Below are 16,226 nucleotides of genomic sequence, written 5' to 3'. Positions count from 1 at the left end.
TGTCATGAGCTGCTAAAAGCCAACATATGAGCTTTACAATCAACTGTTACAATGAGCAGTGCCAAGCCAACATGCCGCATACAGTATTTATCAAATAAGAAGACTGTTTCTTTTTATTTATTTTTACTTTATTTTATTTATTAACTTTGGTTGTGCTCAGGATGCAAAGCCGGGTTTGGAAAGTTTCATGGATGTGCCTTCATGTATTTGTGAGTGATTATGTGAAGGAAAACCATTATGCATGAAAAACTAAGTGTGGATAAGGATGATGCACAGAGCTCTGGCTTTTTTGTCTTGTTAATATTCTGAGTGTGAGTGTATCCTCTGAAAACTGTGATGCAACAGTAAAACCTGGGCTTTTCTTACACTTTCTTACACACACATAAAATTACAAAATTATAATTCTGGTCCTCACCTCTGTGTGTCTGAGTCCTAAAATGACCATATACTGGTCTAATCTTTCATTCCCACCCGTTTCTAGAGCACAATATATTATTTCAATATATATTTCAAATATTTTGCCCATGTAAATGTGATTGAAAAGGATGCATTATACTAATCGGTTAATATTGAATGTTTCGACTGACCACATTCTCTGATTTGTTGGCAGATCAAGAAGTACTTTGAGCTGGAGCCACTGGCCAGAGGGAAACGCTGGATCCTGGAGGGCAGCTCCACCGACAACATGGAGGCAGTGAAGGAGATCTTTGGTCAGTTCATTAGCCTGCTGGAAGACAAAGACTCAGAGCCTGCAAGGATATGATGCTAACGCTGCTAATGCTAAGAGACATTAGCGGCTAATGACAAAGAAAACACCACATCCTGCTGGTGCCCATGTACACACACTCATGCACAGACACAAACATGTACACACAAGAGAATACAGCAGATGTTGGCCTCTGTCTTTGAGAAGTGTATAGTATGTTATCCTTCGTTCACTGCACTCTCATTTTTGAAATTGGAACATCCAACAGTCAGCCACTACAACCTGACAGAGGAGAGCTGCCATTAAACGCACCCAAAGTAAAGCGGTTTGTCAAGAAAAATCATTGAACTTTTCTAGAAACGGAAACCTTGTTTACTACTGCCTGTGCCATTGTGATTAAACCAGTGGCATGTGGGACATATGGGCCTTCTGTCAGTCTTCATTGGACACTAACACACACACTCACTCACACACAGACACACACACATACCGTCACACACAAACTGGAGCCCAGGTTGTCTGTAGATATGTTTAACATCTCCAGTAATTACTTTACAGGATGTGTGGGTGGGCACTGTTGATGTTCTTTCCACTGAGAAGTACTGTACGGCTGTCAAGTGTGCTTCTCTTTTTGACTCGGTAACAACGAATGTCGTTGTGTGATTGGAGTGCATAGTCCAAAGCCCTGTGTTATGTACGGTAGTTACATATTGGTGTGTCACACCGTGTCTGAATATCTAATCTGAATAGTATAGTCTGAGTATCTCATGGAGTATTACGTACATGCAGACAAGCATATTGCTGTGTACCCTCCTGTGCAGCCATACGCAAGTACTACTAATCATGTGACTAAGTGCTACGTGACTTTATGGAGACGTGAATCTGTTTAGAGAAAGTGGGATCAAGTCTGAATGCTTTTATAAATGTGCAACTTAGGATATGTTTTATAGCTCTGTATGTTAACCTCGTAGAGCTGCATTCAGATTTTTTATATATCATACCATACTTACGAATTCTTTCAAATCAAAGACCAAAAAAGAAAAAAAACAACCGCGATGACTGACCGGGCTGGATGTAGCCACAAGGTAGAGAAATGTGACGGATTTAGTTTAATTTCAGTATTAAGCAAATGTCATGTTTGTTTTTGTATTTCTACACTCTAAATGTATTTTTTTGTTTTGAATTTGACATAATCCCTCTCTCAACACTGGCTAGCGACTCCAGTCTCCCATCAGGGTGGAATACAAACTCTATCAATCAGCCACAGCAACAGCTGCATCTGACAAGTCCCTGTCCGACACCCTAATGCCTTCCAACTGTCTGTGAAGACCCCTCCCTGTCTGCTGTTTATCGCGGACCCCCACCCCACCTCATCCCAACCTGTTCCAACCAACACTGCCCCTCCACTCCAGCTCCGCTCCCTGTCCCCATTACTGCTCGCTGGGGTTTTTATCCCAGATGCCATGTTTCAGACGGGCTGCCCTCGTGTGGACTCCACACCTCTAAAATGAGACGTATTGATTGTGCCACAGGTGTGTGCGGTTTTCCCCAAGATGTGCTTCAGTAATGGATAATGCTCCTGCCTCCTCCCTGTGTGCTTTGTATTTTTATTGTTGATTTGTTCAGTATTTTGTCAGGTTTTTAGAGATTTAATCACTTTTTGTACCTGACGTGAGATCTGCCAGGTAGTTTTTTACAATCTGGATGGGTCGTGCATTCAGTCGCTTGAATGCAAAAAAAAAAAAACTGGACTGGACAAATGTTGGACTTTGCATAACATCTGCTTACACATACGTTTTAAAACATTCACTTCAGTCTGTTCTTTTTTTTTTTTTGTATTTTTGTTTTTATTTTTTCAATCATGCATTTTGTCTAAAATGGCAATTAAAGTTTTAAAAATTGAAATATTGTCTTAGTTGTTATTTACATTTTGATTTCTTTTGTTTGTAAAAATGTTGTAGGAAAATATTTTATATTTTACATCTGAGTGTCGCGTTATGAGAGCATGGACAGTTTCTAGGTTTGTTAAACAGTATATTCTCAGAATAATGACTGAGCTGTGTAGCTCATGTTTGTAGCGTTTTATCTGTTTGTGAAAGTAGAAATTTAGTCAGAGCAGGTGTGAATTTGAAGACTTTGTTCTTAGGGCGGTAAATATTTGTTCAATGTAACATTCGTACTTTGTGTAAAGGCATGAAATGTTTGAGTTGAATGTTTTCACGTTTCTGGAAACATTTTCTTCACAATGTCTCTGATTTGTGATTTAAGGTGACCGGTGGAAATGTGAGACACTGGGAGATAATCTGGAAAACGCAGATGAGCCAGTGGAGGTCGAGCCAAAGTTTAAAAGAAAAAAAAAAAAGGCAGTCAAAGTCAAAGTGTAGCAGCAGAAGAAAGTTTTGAGTGGAAAGTTAACCGAGTGAGACAGGAGTTCCTGATAAATATACTCTAGTCTGTGCTACCTCTGCCTCCCCTTTTCTTCTTCTTTTGCCCTTCTTCCATCTCTTTCAAATTAACCGTGTGGCTTTAATACAATGTGTGTCATGCAGGTTGCCCTGGCGACTCTTTGATCCTGTTTTCCAGTCTCTGCCTCTGGGGCAGACGTGCTTCTCTTCAGTCTGCTGCACACCAGCTCTGGAAGCTGCTGCAGCCCACAGACAAACCATGGGTTGCTGCGCTCGTCTCGCTCCCCCCTTTTCTTCCTGTCGCTCTCACTTTCTCTCTATTTTTTTTTTTTTGAGTCCTCTCTATCTCTCTCTCTTTCCCTCCTTACCATCTTTTTCTCCCTCAGGTTCTCTCCATCTCTCTCTTACTCGCTCTGCTTCCCTTTGGTCACGCCAAAGCAGCCCTCCCTCAGCATGGGCATCCAGGATGCCCAGGGGAAAGGAAGAGGCCAGGACCTCAGCGAAGCAGCCCTCCCGGGAGAGAAAAGAAAGGCAGGGGACCTCTCTCTCTTCCACTCCTCCTCACTTTCTCTCTCTGTCTGTACAGTTAATTTTATTCCCCAGAAAAAGATGCAGCCAGTCCTCTCCTCCCACACTTAACCTTTACCTACTCTACCTGTTTAATTGATGGTGTCTGGCTGTGTTGTTTTTTCTTTTGTCCTTGCTGGCAGCAGAACCTCAGTGTGGCTACAGATAAGAAGCTGCAAAGTTATATTATTGTTGTTGTGTAGTAACACAGTCCAGACTTTTAGAATCTGTCTGTTTTTTTATTTACATTACCAAGCAACAATAACATAGACGTGATGTTTACTGTGATGGATACAGTTTCTTAAGAAACTTTCAAGCCTCTGCAAGTTGATTTTTCATAATTCACTAAAATGAATGGTAATTAATGGCTGCCTTGAGGGGAGGAAAAAGACTTTGGGAAATCTAACAAACTATGGCAAGCTTAACTGTTGCCAATAATATAAGGAGAATGTGTGATTTGTAACAAAAGGGCGAAACATGCAGGAATGCCAGCGCGGTCCTTTTTAAGATCCCCCATGTAAAGAATGACTGAGCACACACACAGAAATGTAACCCACAGCACGCCGTAGAGCTTAAGCCTGCTAATAATTCTCCACCGTGCAAAGCTGCAGCCTCCAGCGTAGTTTATTAATCACTTGTCTTCTTGGCTTTGATTTTCTGATATTAAGAGTGTTGCATTCACGTCATTACTAGCCGTCTTTGCTTTCACAGCTTGGGTGCTTGGGTACCGTGTGTACAATACACAAACATCACAGTCAATGAGAACACTGGAAATTTTCCATCGAGTGTGGATTGGATTTAAACATGGGCCTCATGTTCATTTGAACTCTTCAGGACTGAAAATCAACACTTTTACTCAGTAGAAAGTAGACTGACCGCATATAACGACCTACCAGAAGTATAAACAAATGCGATCACACACACAACAAAACGAACCGTGTGAGCTTTGTGAAATGCAAATGCGTGACCCGACAGGGGACCTAACTTTCGTTTACAAGACAAACAAAAGCAGGCTTGTTTTCTTAAACTCTGCAAAGAATGCCATTTTCTCTCTTGTCTTCTCCCATCCAGTGTGTGGCAGCTTTTCTGCTGATAAGACCCCGCCAGGAGGTGCAACAGATGTTACCCTGACATCCATCTGGGCCTCGTACCCCTGCTCTGCCTCCCACACCCGATGCTCCACGCAGGACACCCCACATTCCCGGCCCCTCACAGCGAGGGGTTGCTCCCACAAAAAAAAAAAAAAAAAACTGTCTCCTCCTCAGGATCCTGAAGCTGTGACGCAGCACAGAAATGAGTCTTGATGCTGAGTTCGCTCATGTTACACGTTTGCATGTGTGTGAGTGAGATACCGGTCAGTTATCAGGCAGGTCCTCTGGGTTCATTCGAGGTGTTTCCTCTTCGTTTCAACACTCTCCTGCCTTCATGAGTCTCTCTCCCTCACACACCCCTTTGAAAAACAAACACAAGTGACGTAAATGCATCGATGTGATGTAAGCTGGTGAGGAAATGCTCCCTGGACCAAATAATCATTTCCAGATATGAGAGATGATGGTTCCAAAGAGTCACAAAATGTGGAGCACTTTGACATTCATTCATGTCACTTCACATATTTTAATTCATTTGAATCGAGCAGCAAACAGTAGTTTTGATTATCAAGGCCTGACAGCCAAGTTATCCAGTCAATGTCAACCTCACACATTGATTTTATGTTAATTTGGTGGATTAATAGTCACAGAAAAGCAGCTGTGAGTGAACAGATTCATTTGTAGTGCCCGGACCATAGTGGTGGCAATAGTTTCAGACTCTCTTCGCTTAAAATTAGTTTAGATGATTTTAATTAATCTAAATCTTTGTAGATTTATTAGACAATCATACGACACTGACATGAGGTGGTAGCACATGTGATGCTCTATAAAACTAAGTAAACAAATCTAGTCAGATATTTGTTACAGTTATTAAAGCCTTGCCTGATTTTTCTCTTCTCACCAGCTGTAGCCGGTGATTCCTCGGACCCGACGTCCCTGATGCTGCATGTAAGGGCGGAGGAATCCCTCCCGTTGTGCATGTGATCCTGCAGGTTTGTGGTGCAGCTGTAAAACTAACAAACGGCTCAAACCTGAGAGAACCTAACAGGTGACACCCCCACCACGCAGTGAGTAAGTGCACTCTGCAGCAACATGCTACAGTCATCATTACCGTTAATTATCACTCGACATGATCTACTTGATTTTTCCTTCAAGGTGCTATATTAGTCACTTAAGGGTTTTTGTTTTCTTTTGGACTTGAGTTAAACCCTGGATTAAACTTTGCTTCACCTTGGGTTGGACTTGATGTAACCTTTGGTTTTCATTTCTCCTCTGCACAATATTTCAGTCCCATTATATCTGATATAAAGGTCATGATAAACAAGCACATTTGAGTCAATTAAATTAGTCTGAGTATATTTAAGTAATTGAATCAGAAGTGGAAATTGAGGATATTGGGCACCAGACCAGACAGCTGCCACAGTCATTTCTTTCCAATCAATCCTATTAGTCTAGGATGACTGCTAGCTCAGACTTTCTCATTATCACTCAACATAACTCTTTTTCTTAATGTAAGAATCCATAAACCCTTCCAAATGTTATTTATATTTCTGGAACATATTTGACCTGCTGAAACCTGTGAGCTGTGCATCTCCAAACCTTATTCACTGATTTATGAACCACACAACTTCACAGAATCAAGTCTGAAAAACTGCAACCCATGCACCACACTCGATGTGAAGTCTCACAGATGACAAGAAACCTAATCATAGATTTTCTGTCTTTTTATGTCCTGCAGATGTTCTGGATCAGTCTCTTCGTCTGATCCTAAATTAGACTAAACTATAGCTCTCAAATAAATGTAGTTGACTAGGAAGTACAATATTTGCCTCTGAATTGTATAAATAGGCATAAAATGGAAATATTCAAGTAAAAGTATGTCAAAATTGTATTTAAGTCTTGAAAAAATGAACTTAATTTTCAACACTGCCTTTAAAAGCCTCTCAACTTGTAAATTTGCTGCAGAGTAGTTTTGGCACCTCGTCATCTTTAAGTTAGAGATGAGATGGAACTGATATGATCCTGCGTACGTTTGGATATTAAAAGACTTCAACTTTTGTCTTTGAAAAATTGAGGAAACCATGCTGTGCAATTCTACTCTGGCCCTTTGTGGCCACCTAAACGCCTCTTGTTTTTTCTGTGTGTTTGAATGCCTCGTCTGTTGGGTGACTTCCGTGGGATTCCAGCAGGCTTGTCACTCAGATTGTTTGTCCTGGGGATGAGATCTGTGTGAGTCCTGTTTCTTTTCCTCTCTGCTCGGCCCGAGTGCTGATGGAAACCCGCATCCCAGGTGGCCCACACATCAAAACAAGAGGGATCGCGGCTCTTGGTTTTCAGACAAACATCACTCACTTTCTTTGTTGTCTGAGGGACAGGGGGCATGGCGGTTTATCTCCAGAGGATCTCCCCCGCTATCGCCTTCCACCAGCCCACCGCCCCATCCCACAGGAGCCGCTAAAAGCAAATGTCAGTCAAGGAGAAGGCGTTGCATTCCTTCAAGAGGTCAATTAGTGGTGGCCACTGAAGGATCTGTTGCTCTGGATCTGAGAAGAAGACTATTTAAAAATTGGCTTTTCATGATCATCCAATCCAAATACAGATTTATGTCCTTGGCGCAAAACAAAACCACACTGGGTAATTTTTCCTGTCTATTTTAAATCCGTCTTTATGATGACACCTCGGTCACGTTGCAGTCCATGTTTTGAAGATAACTGCCCTGCCCTCCCTACATACCTACCGCATACAGCCCAGTTTAGTCTACTGTGAGTTATTTGAAGCTGAGTCTGATTCACAGTGTGCCGCATATGAAACCTATTGCTCTCTCAGGCTGTGTGATGGGGGGCCCAGTAGCAGCTTGCAGTGGAGCGGCTCCTGACCCATCTGTGCAGGTGATTCCTGCTCTGGCTCTTCCCCTCCAGGTCTATAAGAAGCACCGTGTCTAGGGGACTTTTATGAGCGTGACCTTAACATGCCCGTCTCAAGTGGTCTAGACTCAGCGATCCCCGTCCCACTGATGGCTATCAGACTTTTCGCCCCTTACTCACGATTCTGTCCCGTCACAACTTTCTCAAGTCGAACAGACGCGATGCTTTGGTCGAGCTTTTTGCGGACTTTGTAGAATTTACTGTCACAGCCCTGAAAAAGAGGGAATAACAAAGTGGAAGGCTCTGACATGCACCAACTGTCTCTGCAGGACAATCAGATGAACATGTGCAGAGTACAGCTGTGGCTTGATGTCACTCTGAGAAGGTGGCGAGGCTTAATGTAATGCAGGCGCACTTGAAATTCATATCAAGATGTAGTACAAGCATCAAGGAGGGGCAGATTTGGGTGAAAAGTTGTTGAAGAGAATGTTTTCAATGAGGCAAGCTGAAATTACATTAGAGCTTTGCCCCAAGTGCCATTTTACACTAATATAACACAAGCAGCATTTAGTTCAATGACTGTTTACACTCAGTTTTTATGAGCCTTGGCCTCTGATAACTCCTATAACAAGCCAACGGAGTGAATGTTTGTAAGGAGCCAGAGGTGATTAATAAGTTGCTAATATGTAGTAAATATTTAATTGTTGCCTGTAAATTTAGCCTTTTATATATTACGGTCCAATGGGTGTGCTGCGTGGCACCGAGCCAAACACTGTAGGTGGATTAGCGCATTGAATCCAAACAGTTTACGGGGAAAGCAGCTCCAGTGACGACACTATGTGGGCAGCTTGCAGCTCTCAAAATACAAACGTTCCGTGTGAAAGCGAAAAAAAGGAGAAAAAGTGAGTCTTTCACAGGAACAATCTAGTAAACACGGTCACTGCGTAGAGAGAGAACACCTGTGTTATACCAAAGTTTTGGCACAGAGCAGATTGATCACTGCCGGAGCCATATTTGGTGGAGTGCAAATTTAATGTCGCCTTTAAGCAATGACGAAATGCACCCTGAGTCAGGCAGGAAACTGCAAAGTCAGTCACAAATAAGATCTGAGTGAACAACAGAAACAGGAGAAGGTGAACAGCGTGGTGCTGAGATGATTCAGCTGTGCTGGAATCGCAGACTGCAGAAACAAACATGGGTTGCATAGTGGGAATAAGCTTAGAGCTGAAGCCAGAAATAGTGTTTAAGGTGTTGAGGATTAGGGTTAAATGTCAAAAAGGTCAAGTAAGAGACCAGTTTAGATTGGCTTAGAGAGGTCAACTGGCAGCGCTGAGTCTTTCTATACTTTTACAGTAACCAATGGTGTTCAGTGCCCAGACCGGCCTGCTTTTTCATTGAGGTAACTCCCAAATAATGTAGTTTCTTGTAAAAGTCTGTGGGACTTTTCATGATTCTGAATATTCTAACTTACCATAAAGAAAAATCCACAGCGATAAAGCCCCAGTCCACAGATTTATTTTAATATCTCTAAAACTGATGAAGTACAGGACAAATAAACTCCTGGCTTAAAAGCAAATGTATAGAAGTAAACGGTCTCCATGTGAATTCCCTTTTGAAATGTTAATTTGAGAATTATGAAATGTCTGCAGTGCAGTGGGATCACATGGCAGTGCTGTTTACTGTTGTTCTGAGGATTGAGCCTAAACATCCTCTAATGGGATTTGCTAATAGGAGAAACCCAGCAGATGAAAATGTGTCAGCTGTCTTTACCTGCCATGAAGTACCTCACTGACCAACTGTGTAGTCTGGAGTCTCAAGTTTGTAGTTTTGTCCCAGAATATAATTTGCTTGTTGCCAAAGAGTTTGGGTTCCATTGTAGCTGCATGTTAAAGGTCAGACTAAATAACCTGATTACAGTTTCATCAGGTCTGTGTCAGGTTAAGAGTGCAGTCAACAGCCTCATATTATAAAAAGTGAATGGATTATTTGCTGTAGACTGGCCTTAGAGTCATGATCACTATGTCCGTAGTTAAAACCCTTGACATCCACTTTCCTTTTACTCTTTATCCTCATTTTTCTTGAAAGCGCCTGAAAACTCGGCTTCAAATATTCAGTATTTCTCACTTTGAATATTCATGTGGAAATAGGCAACAAAAAACATTTTACAGTTCCTCAGAGTTTTCACACCACAAACTCAGATAATGTAGATCATTGAGACTGTGAATGTGGCGTTTGATCGTTTAAATATTGCTAAATCTGGATTGGTGCACACACATTTGTGACATCGTTTTGTCCATCTTGGTACCGCCCACTTTAGACCAGTGAAAAGCTGTGAAGAAAAAAGAAAAAAAAACTTTGTTGGGAAGAGCCCACCACAAGCTGATTGAGAAAACAGTTAAAACAACATTATTCCACACTGACACGTCACATTTATACACACATACTGTATTCAGCTCTTCATCTAAACCAGCTTATATGATGTTTTTATGGCTGCATCATTCGTTCAGACAATATTGTGAAAGTCTTGTGCAGGGCTTTGTACTTACTTCAGCCTCATAGAGGAAGCTAAAAAACATGAACTCTAAATGTGGGTATTGACAGCAGTGGTGGAATGTAACCAAGCTGATTTACTCAAGTGCTGCATTTCAGGACAGTTTTTAGGTTCTTGTACGCGAGTAATTCCATTTCAAGCTACTTTATACTTCTATTTCATTACATTTTAGAGGAAACATTAAACTGTTTACTCCACCACATTAATTTGACAGCAGTAATCCAATAATATAATATATAAAAAGTGCTGTGCAACAATCACAGGCAGCATTTTTGCACAATTGGGTCACTTTTGATACACGAAGTGTATTTTGCCAATAATACCTGCATACTTTCACTGAGTAATCTTTTACATGCTTTTACATTATAATTATAGGGAATCTTCACAGTATGGTTTTGCTTCCTTCACTCATGTAAAATATCTAAATATTTCTCCCACTACTGATTAGCAAATAAGACGGTTATAGTGCAGCATAGATTTATTTTAGTCACAATAAATCACTGAATATTTGCTATAATGTAGTTCCATTAATTCTTACATGTTATTTGTATCATTTAAGTGATTGATTCATGCTTTTAACATTGATTAATAACCTGCTGGTCATGTCAACAAAGTAAAGTGACATTTGGATCCAAACAACGGTAAAATCAGTTCTAAATGTGTAACAAGCAGCACAACAAAACCGCACACAGAATCAAAATGAACAAACTGAGTTTAATATTTAATGGCTTTTTTTCCCACCTGGACAAAATAAAAAGAAATGAGCTGCTGAAAGTTGAGGGAGTGGCATTCTTGCATTCTCCTCAGTCCGTCTCTCCTGTTGCTGCCGGGCGGACAGCCCCCCAGCCCCTCTGAATCCGCCTGGTTCACATACACAAGATTAAGTAGCAACAGTGACATCCAAGACCAATCGGGCCACCCAAGAGAACCGCAACCAGCCGAGAGGCTGTCAGAGCCCCCTTTTGCAACATTAATCTTCAAGCCTCTCCTGCACTGCCAACTCACATCTCCTTCAAACAGGACAGGGAGGTAGAAAACTGAACTTTTCCCTCCCTGAAGGTTTTCTCCTCTCCATCAATTAACTCTTTGGGGGACAATTCATCGTCACCCACCATGTGCCAGACAACTTCAAACACTAACAAAATGAATTGCTTTTCCAGACATTTTTAAAACTCGCCTTTAATTTAGCAATAAGCAGATTAGTGTGGACATTAGTCCAATTTATAATCAGCCTTAATGCCTTCACAAAGACATGTGAGGCAGAAATTACATGAAAAATTCTGCTTTAAAGTGATTTATGCCAGAGAAAACTACATTTAACTTGTCTGTTGAGACATTTCTATGGTCTGTTCCACCCATTAATAAGATGTTAACATTCAGCGATGGAATTTATCTTGGACGTCGGAGGGCCGTTAAAATAGACATTGAGGGATCAGCACGCTAACTGAGCTACTTTAACCACCTCAGCTAACCCTTTTGTCTTCTTTGCTGACCAATAGCATCTTTGATCTCTCTCAGGAGGATAACTCCTGAGAGAGGATAACTCCTGAGAGAGACCTGAGGGGCAAAGGGGGACGTCGCGCCATCTAACTGTGTTCCTTTGAAGAGAGCAACACTGAAATCAAGCAGCATGCCTCAAATACTTTCTGCTAGTTTTCGGTGAGACTCTTTGCTCACACATGGCTGGAAACATAATTTATTGTACGTACTGATCTTCTATATTTTCCTTCTCATCAACAAGCTCCATGAAAAGAACAAAAACTAACAATGAATTGATCTTAAGTATTGTCTGTGTGGGAACTGCAGCTTATTTTGAATCAATCCCACAAACACTGTCCTACTGCTGTAAATACTCACAAGAGCTCCAAATGAGTATTAATCCACAGCTGAAAATAGTCCCCAACAAATGCATTATTTACTCATGTTTGGGTTGTGTTTGCTTAAAACTACAGTGCCCAGGTGTTTCACAAGATCGTTTCTATTTTTCTTTACATTAAAGTTTTTATCAGTGAGCTCTTTAGAATGATTCATGTTTACAAGAGGAACCATTGGTGATGAGCCTGAGTAACACAGACAAGATAAGGAAGTCAGAAAGCATGAAGAGACAGACGGTCTAACACGTTGTTGGTTTTTGGCCTTTTGATTGGATTTTTTGACAATAAGAAAAATAAAAAATATCAGCAGCCTTATCCTTTAACGTGTGTTTAGAGTGTTCGTTTCCCCAAATGAGAGCCTGTTATTTTCTGACTTACCTCTTTTCATATCCAACCATGCAGAATTGGATTTGAGATATCTGTCTCTTCTGTCTATCTTTGCTGTACCCCACAATCCAAAAAACAAACTCTTCACAATTCAAAGATATTCAAATATTTATTTTCATTTCTGTTATAACAGTTTTCATTGGAACTACTCTCTATTGGAAAAAAATAGTGGTCAAAATGGTCATTATTTCTGAAAGAAAAAAAAAAAATCTTGCTGATAATGTTCTCTAAATGGATTTTTTTTAATGTGTTGAGCACCACAAGGAATCATCCGCCATCCATAGAGACTGTTTGTAAAGGGGTGTGTTCAAAAAATACTTTGCAGGTAATTGGATGAACCATCTGTCTATCACAGTCCAACCAATCAGATCAGCGACCTACCTGACGCAGATAAAACTCTTGCTGAAGCCAGTCGGGAGAAACGTTGTTCTTTGCTCTTCTTTCAGTGAAGAAATGTTCTCCACTTCAGATGTAACTGATTCTTCAGCAGCGTATGAGCGAACCTCTTTATGAGTAACCTATGACTATGAGTAACTTCTTGCTGTCATCACACCTAGACCCTGCTCGTTTCATTTGGCCGACCTGCCTGTCTTCCTTCGTACCTGCCAGCCTGCAGGTACGCTGCAAGTGCACCCATTGCACATGACCGGAGACTTCCACAAGGCTAAAAGCTCGCAAGCTAGTGAGTCGCAAAAGAAACTGTGGCCAAAATTTAAATTATGTCTCAGCGACAGACTATCCTGAGTCACCAACTGAGCCAATGGTAAAGTTACTTTTGTGATGGCTGTTTTTCTTGTGTTTATATGATTGTGTCGAGTTTATTTGATAGGCTGAAAAGCTAAAAGAGGCTGTCAGTCAGCAGTAGTGCACAGAGCAGCTGAGGGACCCGGCGGTGGGGGAGTGGCTTTAGAGGGGAACTCTGAAGGGGAGGGGGTGGGACATTTTTGGTTGGATACTTTCATAGTAAGTATAGCTACGCTTGCTAGTTCCTCCAACGTTGCAGACTCTGCCTTTAAGTAGAAAGTACCACATTATAAACAGTGTAGGTGATCACATTGTTTCATCTCATTTAGATGAACTGACCCTTTTCCAAAGTCTCAAAGCTTGTTGTGATTATTTTGAAAAAGCTTCAGTGCATAAAAATCTTAAAATGGATAAAATGGCAGAGCTGTTTTTGTTGTCTCGCTGCACTGAAGATAATAAATGATGCAAGAATAATAAACTGCACACTTCAGGTAAACAGGTTCTGTTCAGTGTTGCCTGCTACGAGCTTTTGTTTGGATAACCAGAAGTCATCATCAATCTGTGATCTGCTGCCTTCAAAACAAGCTCCAGTCCACAGTGTGTGCTGAAAACACACACACACACACACACAGGGAATCAGGGTAGCGTGCATCATCGCCTGAGTTGGGGAGTTCACAATGGTGAGCGACCACAGAAAGCAGGGATCATTAGGGCACCGTGGGCCAGGAAGCTGCTTATGTGAGTGAAGGTGTGTGTGTGTGTGTGTGTGTGTGTGTGCGCATGTGCGTGTGTTTGTTATTTAGAAAAGCACCATTAACAAATTGTGGCAAGCATTCAAACTAACACTTTCACATCAGGTCTTCTGTCCAGCTGCTGAGTTAAAGCAGGACACACAGCTCGATCGTGGCCTGTGTGCTCTGCACCAGAGCGTAGGAGTATTCAGGAGGCTCAACTCTCTTTCTAACAGAAAATAAAAACAAAATATGATGGATGAAGATTTCTTCTGCAATGGAAAACACCTTTTGTACAACCAGAACTCCTACATGAGTTTGTTCTGTTACTATCTGGATGTTTTTGGGGTTTTTTTTAAGGGGAATTTTATTTTTGCAAAAACCTTTTCCACCTGGGAGCCACATTTCACTTTCAGCTCTATAAAATTTGAATGCACGATTGAATGAAGTGTAACACAGATTGTGGTTTTTTTCAACTTGACCCACTTCTGACATTTTTATTGTATTTTCTAGCTGTTGAGGCTAGAAGAATTATTACTTAATCCATAAAACAACATTGTTAGTGGCTGAAAACACTGTAATAATGAGCAGGTGCTACACCGTATGTTGCATACACTGCTCGTGCTAAGTCTCCAGATCTCCTCAGCACAGTTGGTGCTGTGTGTAAATATGTTAAACTTGCTCTATACAGTGTGGGTTAGTAATGCATGAACTAAATGTCTTTAATCCTGTTTATATGTGGTGATTAACTGGCAGGCAACTGTGTTTGTATCCAAACATAGAGCTGGTTTAGATAGATGATAAATAAATCAAGTTGCCACCTCAATACAGTGGAGGTAAATGGGATCCCGTCCCCTTCACAGCGCTTTCACAGCCACCCTTCGAAGAGCAGGGCCATTATTTCCCATAAATGTATTCACAGCACAGCAATAAGCACTGTGTTGATTTTCCACCAGGCTGATCACCGGAAATTCAACACATTGACCTCCACCAAATGTTTGCAATAGGATTATGGCAATTTAACTCTACAGAACCACAGAGGAAAAATTAATTTTGTACATCTCTGAATCCCCTGAGTTATGTAAATCTGTTATCTGATTCTAAGGAAATATAAAAGACTAAGAGGATATCAGGTTAGAAAATAAAGAATGATCATTTTTACATTCCTACGTAGTCTGTAGCTTCCCACTGAGCTGCTTTGTAGGATTATGTGCTGCTCTTCATGTTTTCATTGGGACAATTTTTTGTTAGGCAGTTGAAAATGCTCATAGCAACGTCTGTGGAGACACTGATTCTGAAAAGAGATGTAGGGGTTGAATTAGTACGTTTTCATTGCTGTGAGCACCACAAACATGATAACATTCACCTACAACGTACTGAGGTGGCAGCAGAAGTGTCGGAGACAGATGTATAAAGAAAACTATCTGCATGTATGATATCACCAGGGGCAACTAGGAAACTGTTTTTTGTAATGCAGTTGACGCAGCCCTTTACGTTCAGTCATAATAAATTAATCAGTTAGACAAGAGGGCCTCTTGTTATCAACAAGTAACATCAATATACTTTAATATGTCTCCCTTATAGACACATTATTTACCTGCAAACACCAGACATGTTGCTTTCTGTGCTTGTGAAACTATTAGTGTATGGTGCCAATTCTTTAAACCAGCGTTTATGTCCTGACTGATCACAGCGGTTGTTGTATTGCTGATATTTGCTATTTAATGAGGATTCTGAACAATGCCACAGCACCGCCATCCTCATTTCACATACATTATTGTGCTTATAGGCCAAGACGGACGGAATGCTTTCAACTTTTATGATACAAAGTTGTGCCAAGAGCGTTTTTCCCGGCTGCTTTGCTCCGAGGGGATTTCAAAGGAGGAAAGCAACACATGCTGTCATTCATGTCCTGCTGTTCAGATGGACCATTACGCTCATATCAGATTGGCTCTTTTGATGTGCCGAGTGACAGAACAAAACAAATAGCGAGCGCAAGGCCGTGAAAGATTTGCAATGCGTTGCGTTAATTAACGAAGGGCTATACCAATTAGGCGCCCATGATTGGTGTGTGAATATCAGTGCAGTCACGCAGTTTAGGGCTGAGCGCAGAGTAACACCACTGTTTACTGAACACAAAGACAATAAACAAGCACTCGCAACAAGTACACTGCCAAGTGTGAATAGCAAAGCATTTCAAAGAATTTACGGCTTTTCTAAAGATCTCAAATTTTTTTTATTTTAATCGCTCATTGGAAATAAGATTAATGGGCCTTTTGTCATCATGTCCTCCATATAAAACATGTCCA

The 16,226-nt window shown here is 41.1% G+C and overlaps 1 protein-coding gene across 2 annotated transcripts in view; it reads left to right on the top strand.

The window, feature by feature from the left end:
- The window catches only part of arl15a (ADP-ribosylation factor-like 15a), a 99,440-nt gene extending 96,875 nt beyond the window's left edge, over positions 1-2,565 (top strand). For both annotated transcript variants that reach the window (XM_070833631.1, XM_070833630.1), the window contains exon 5: positions 611-2,565. In XM_070833631.1, coding sequence (XP_070689732.1) covers positions 611-763 — 153 coding nt within the window. In that variant the 3' untranslated portion in view covers positions 764-2,565. The remainder of the gene's footprint in view (positions 1-610) is intronic.
- Positions 2,566-16,226: the final 13,661 nt, after the last annotated feature.

Source organism: Pempheris klunzingeri, chromosome 7 (assembly GCF_042242105.1).
Source record: "Pempheris klunzingeri isolate RE-2024b chromosome 7, fPemKlu1.hap1, whole genome shotgun sequence".
NCBI classification, from domain to species: domain Eukaryota; kingdom Metazoa; phylum Chordata; class Actinopteri; order Acropomatiformes; family Pempheridae; genus Pempheris; species Pempheris klunzingeri.
This window is presented reverse-complemented; position numbering and strand designations above follow the sequence as displayed.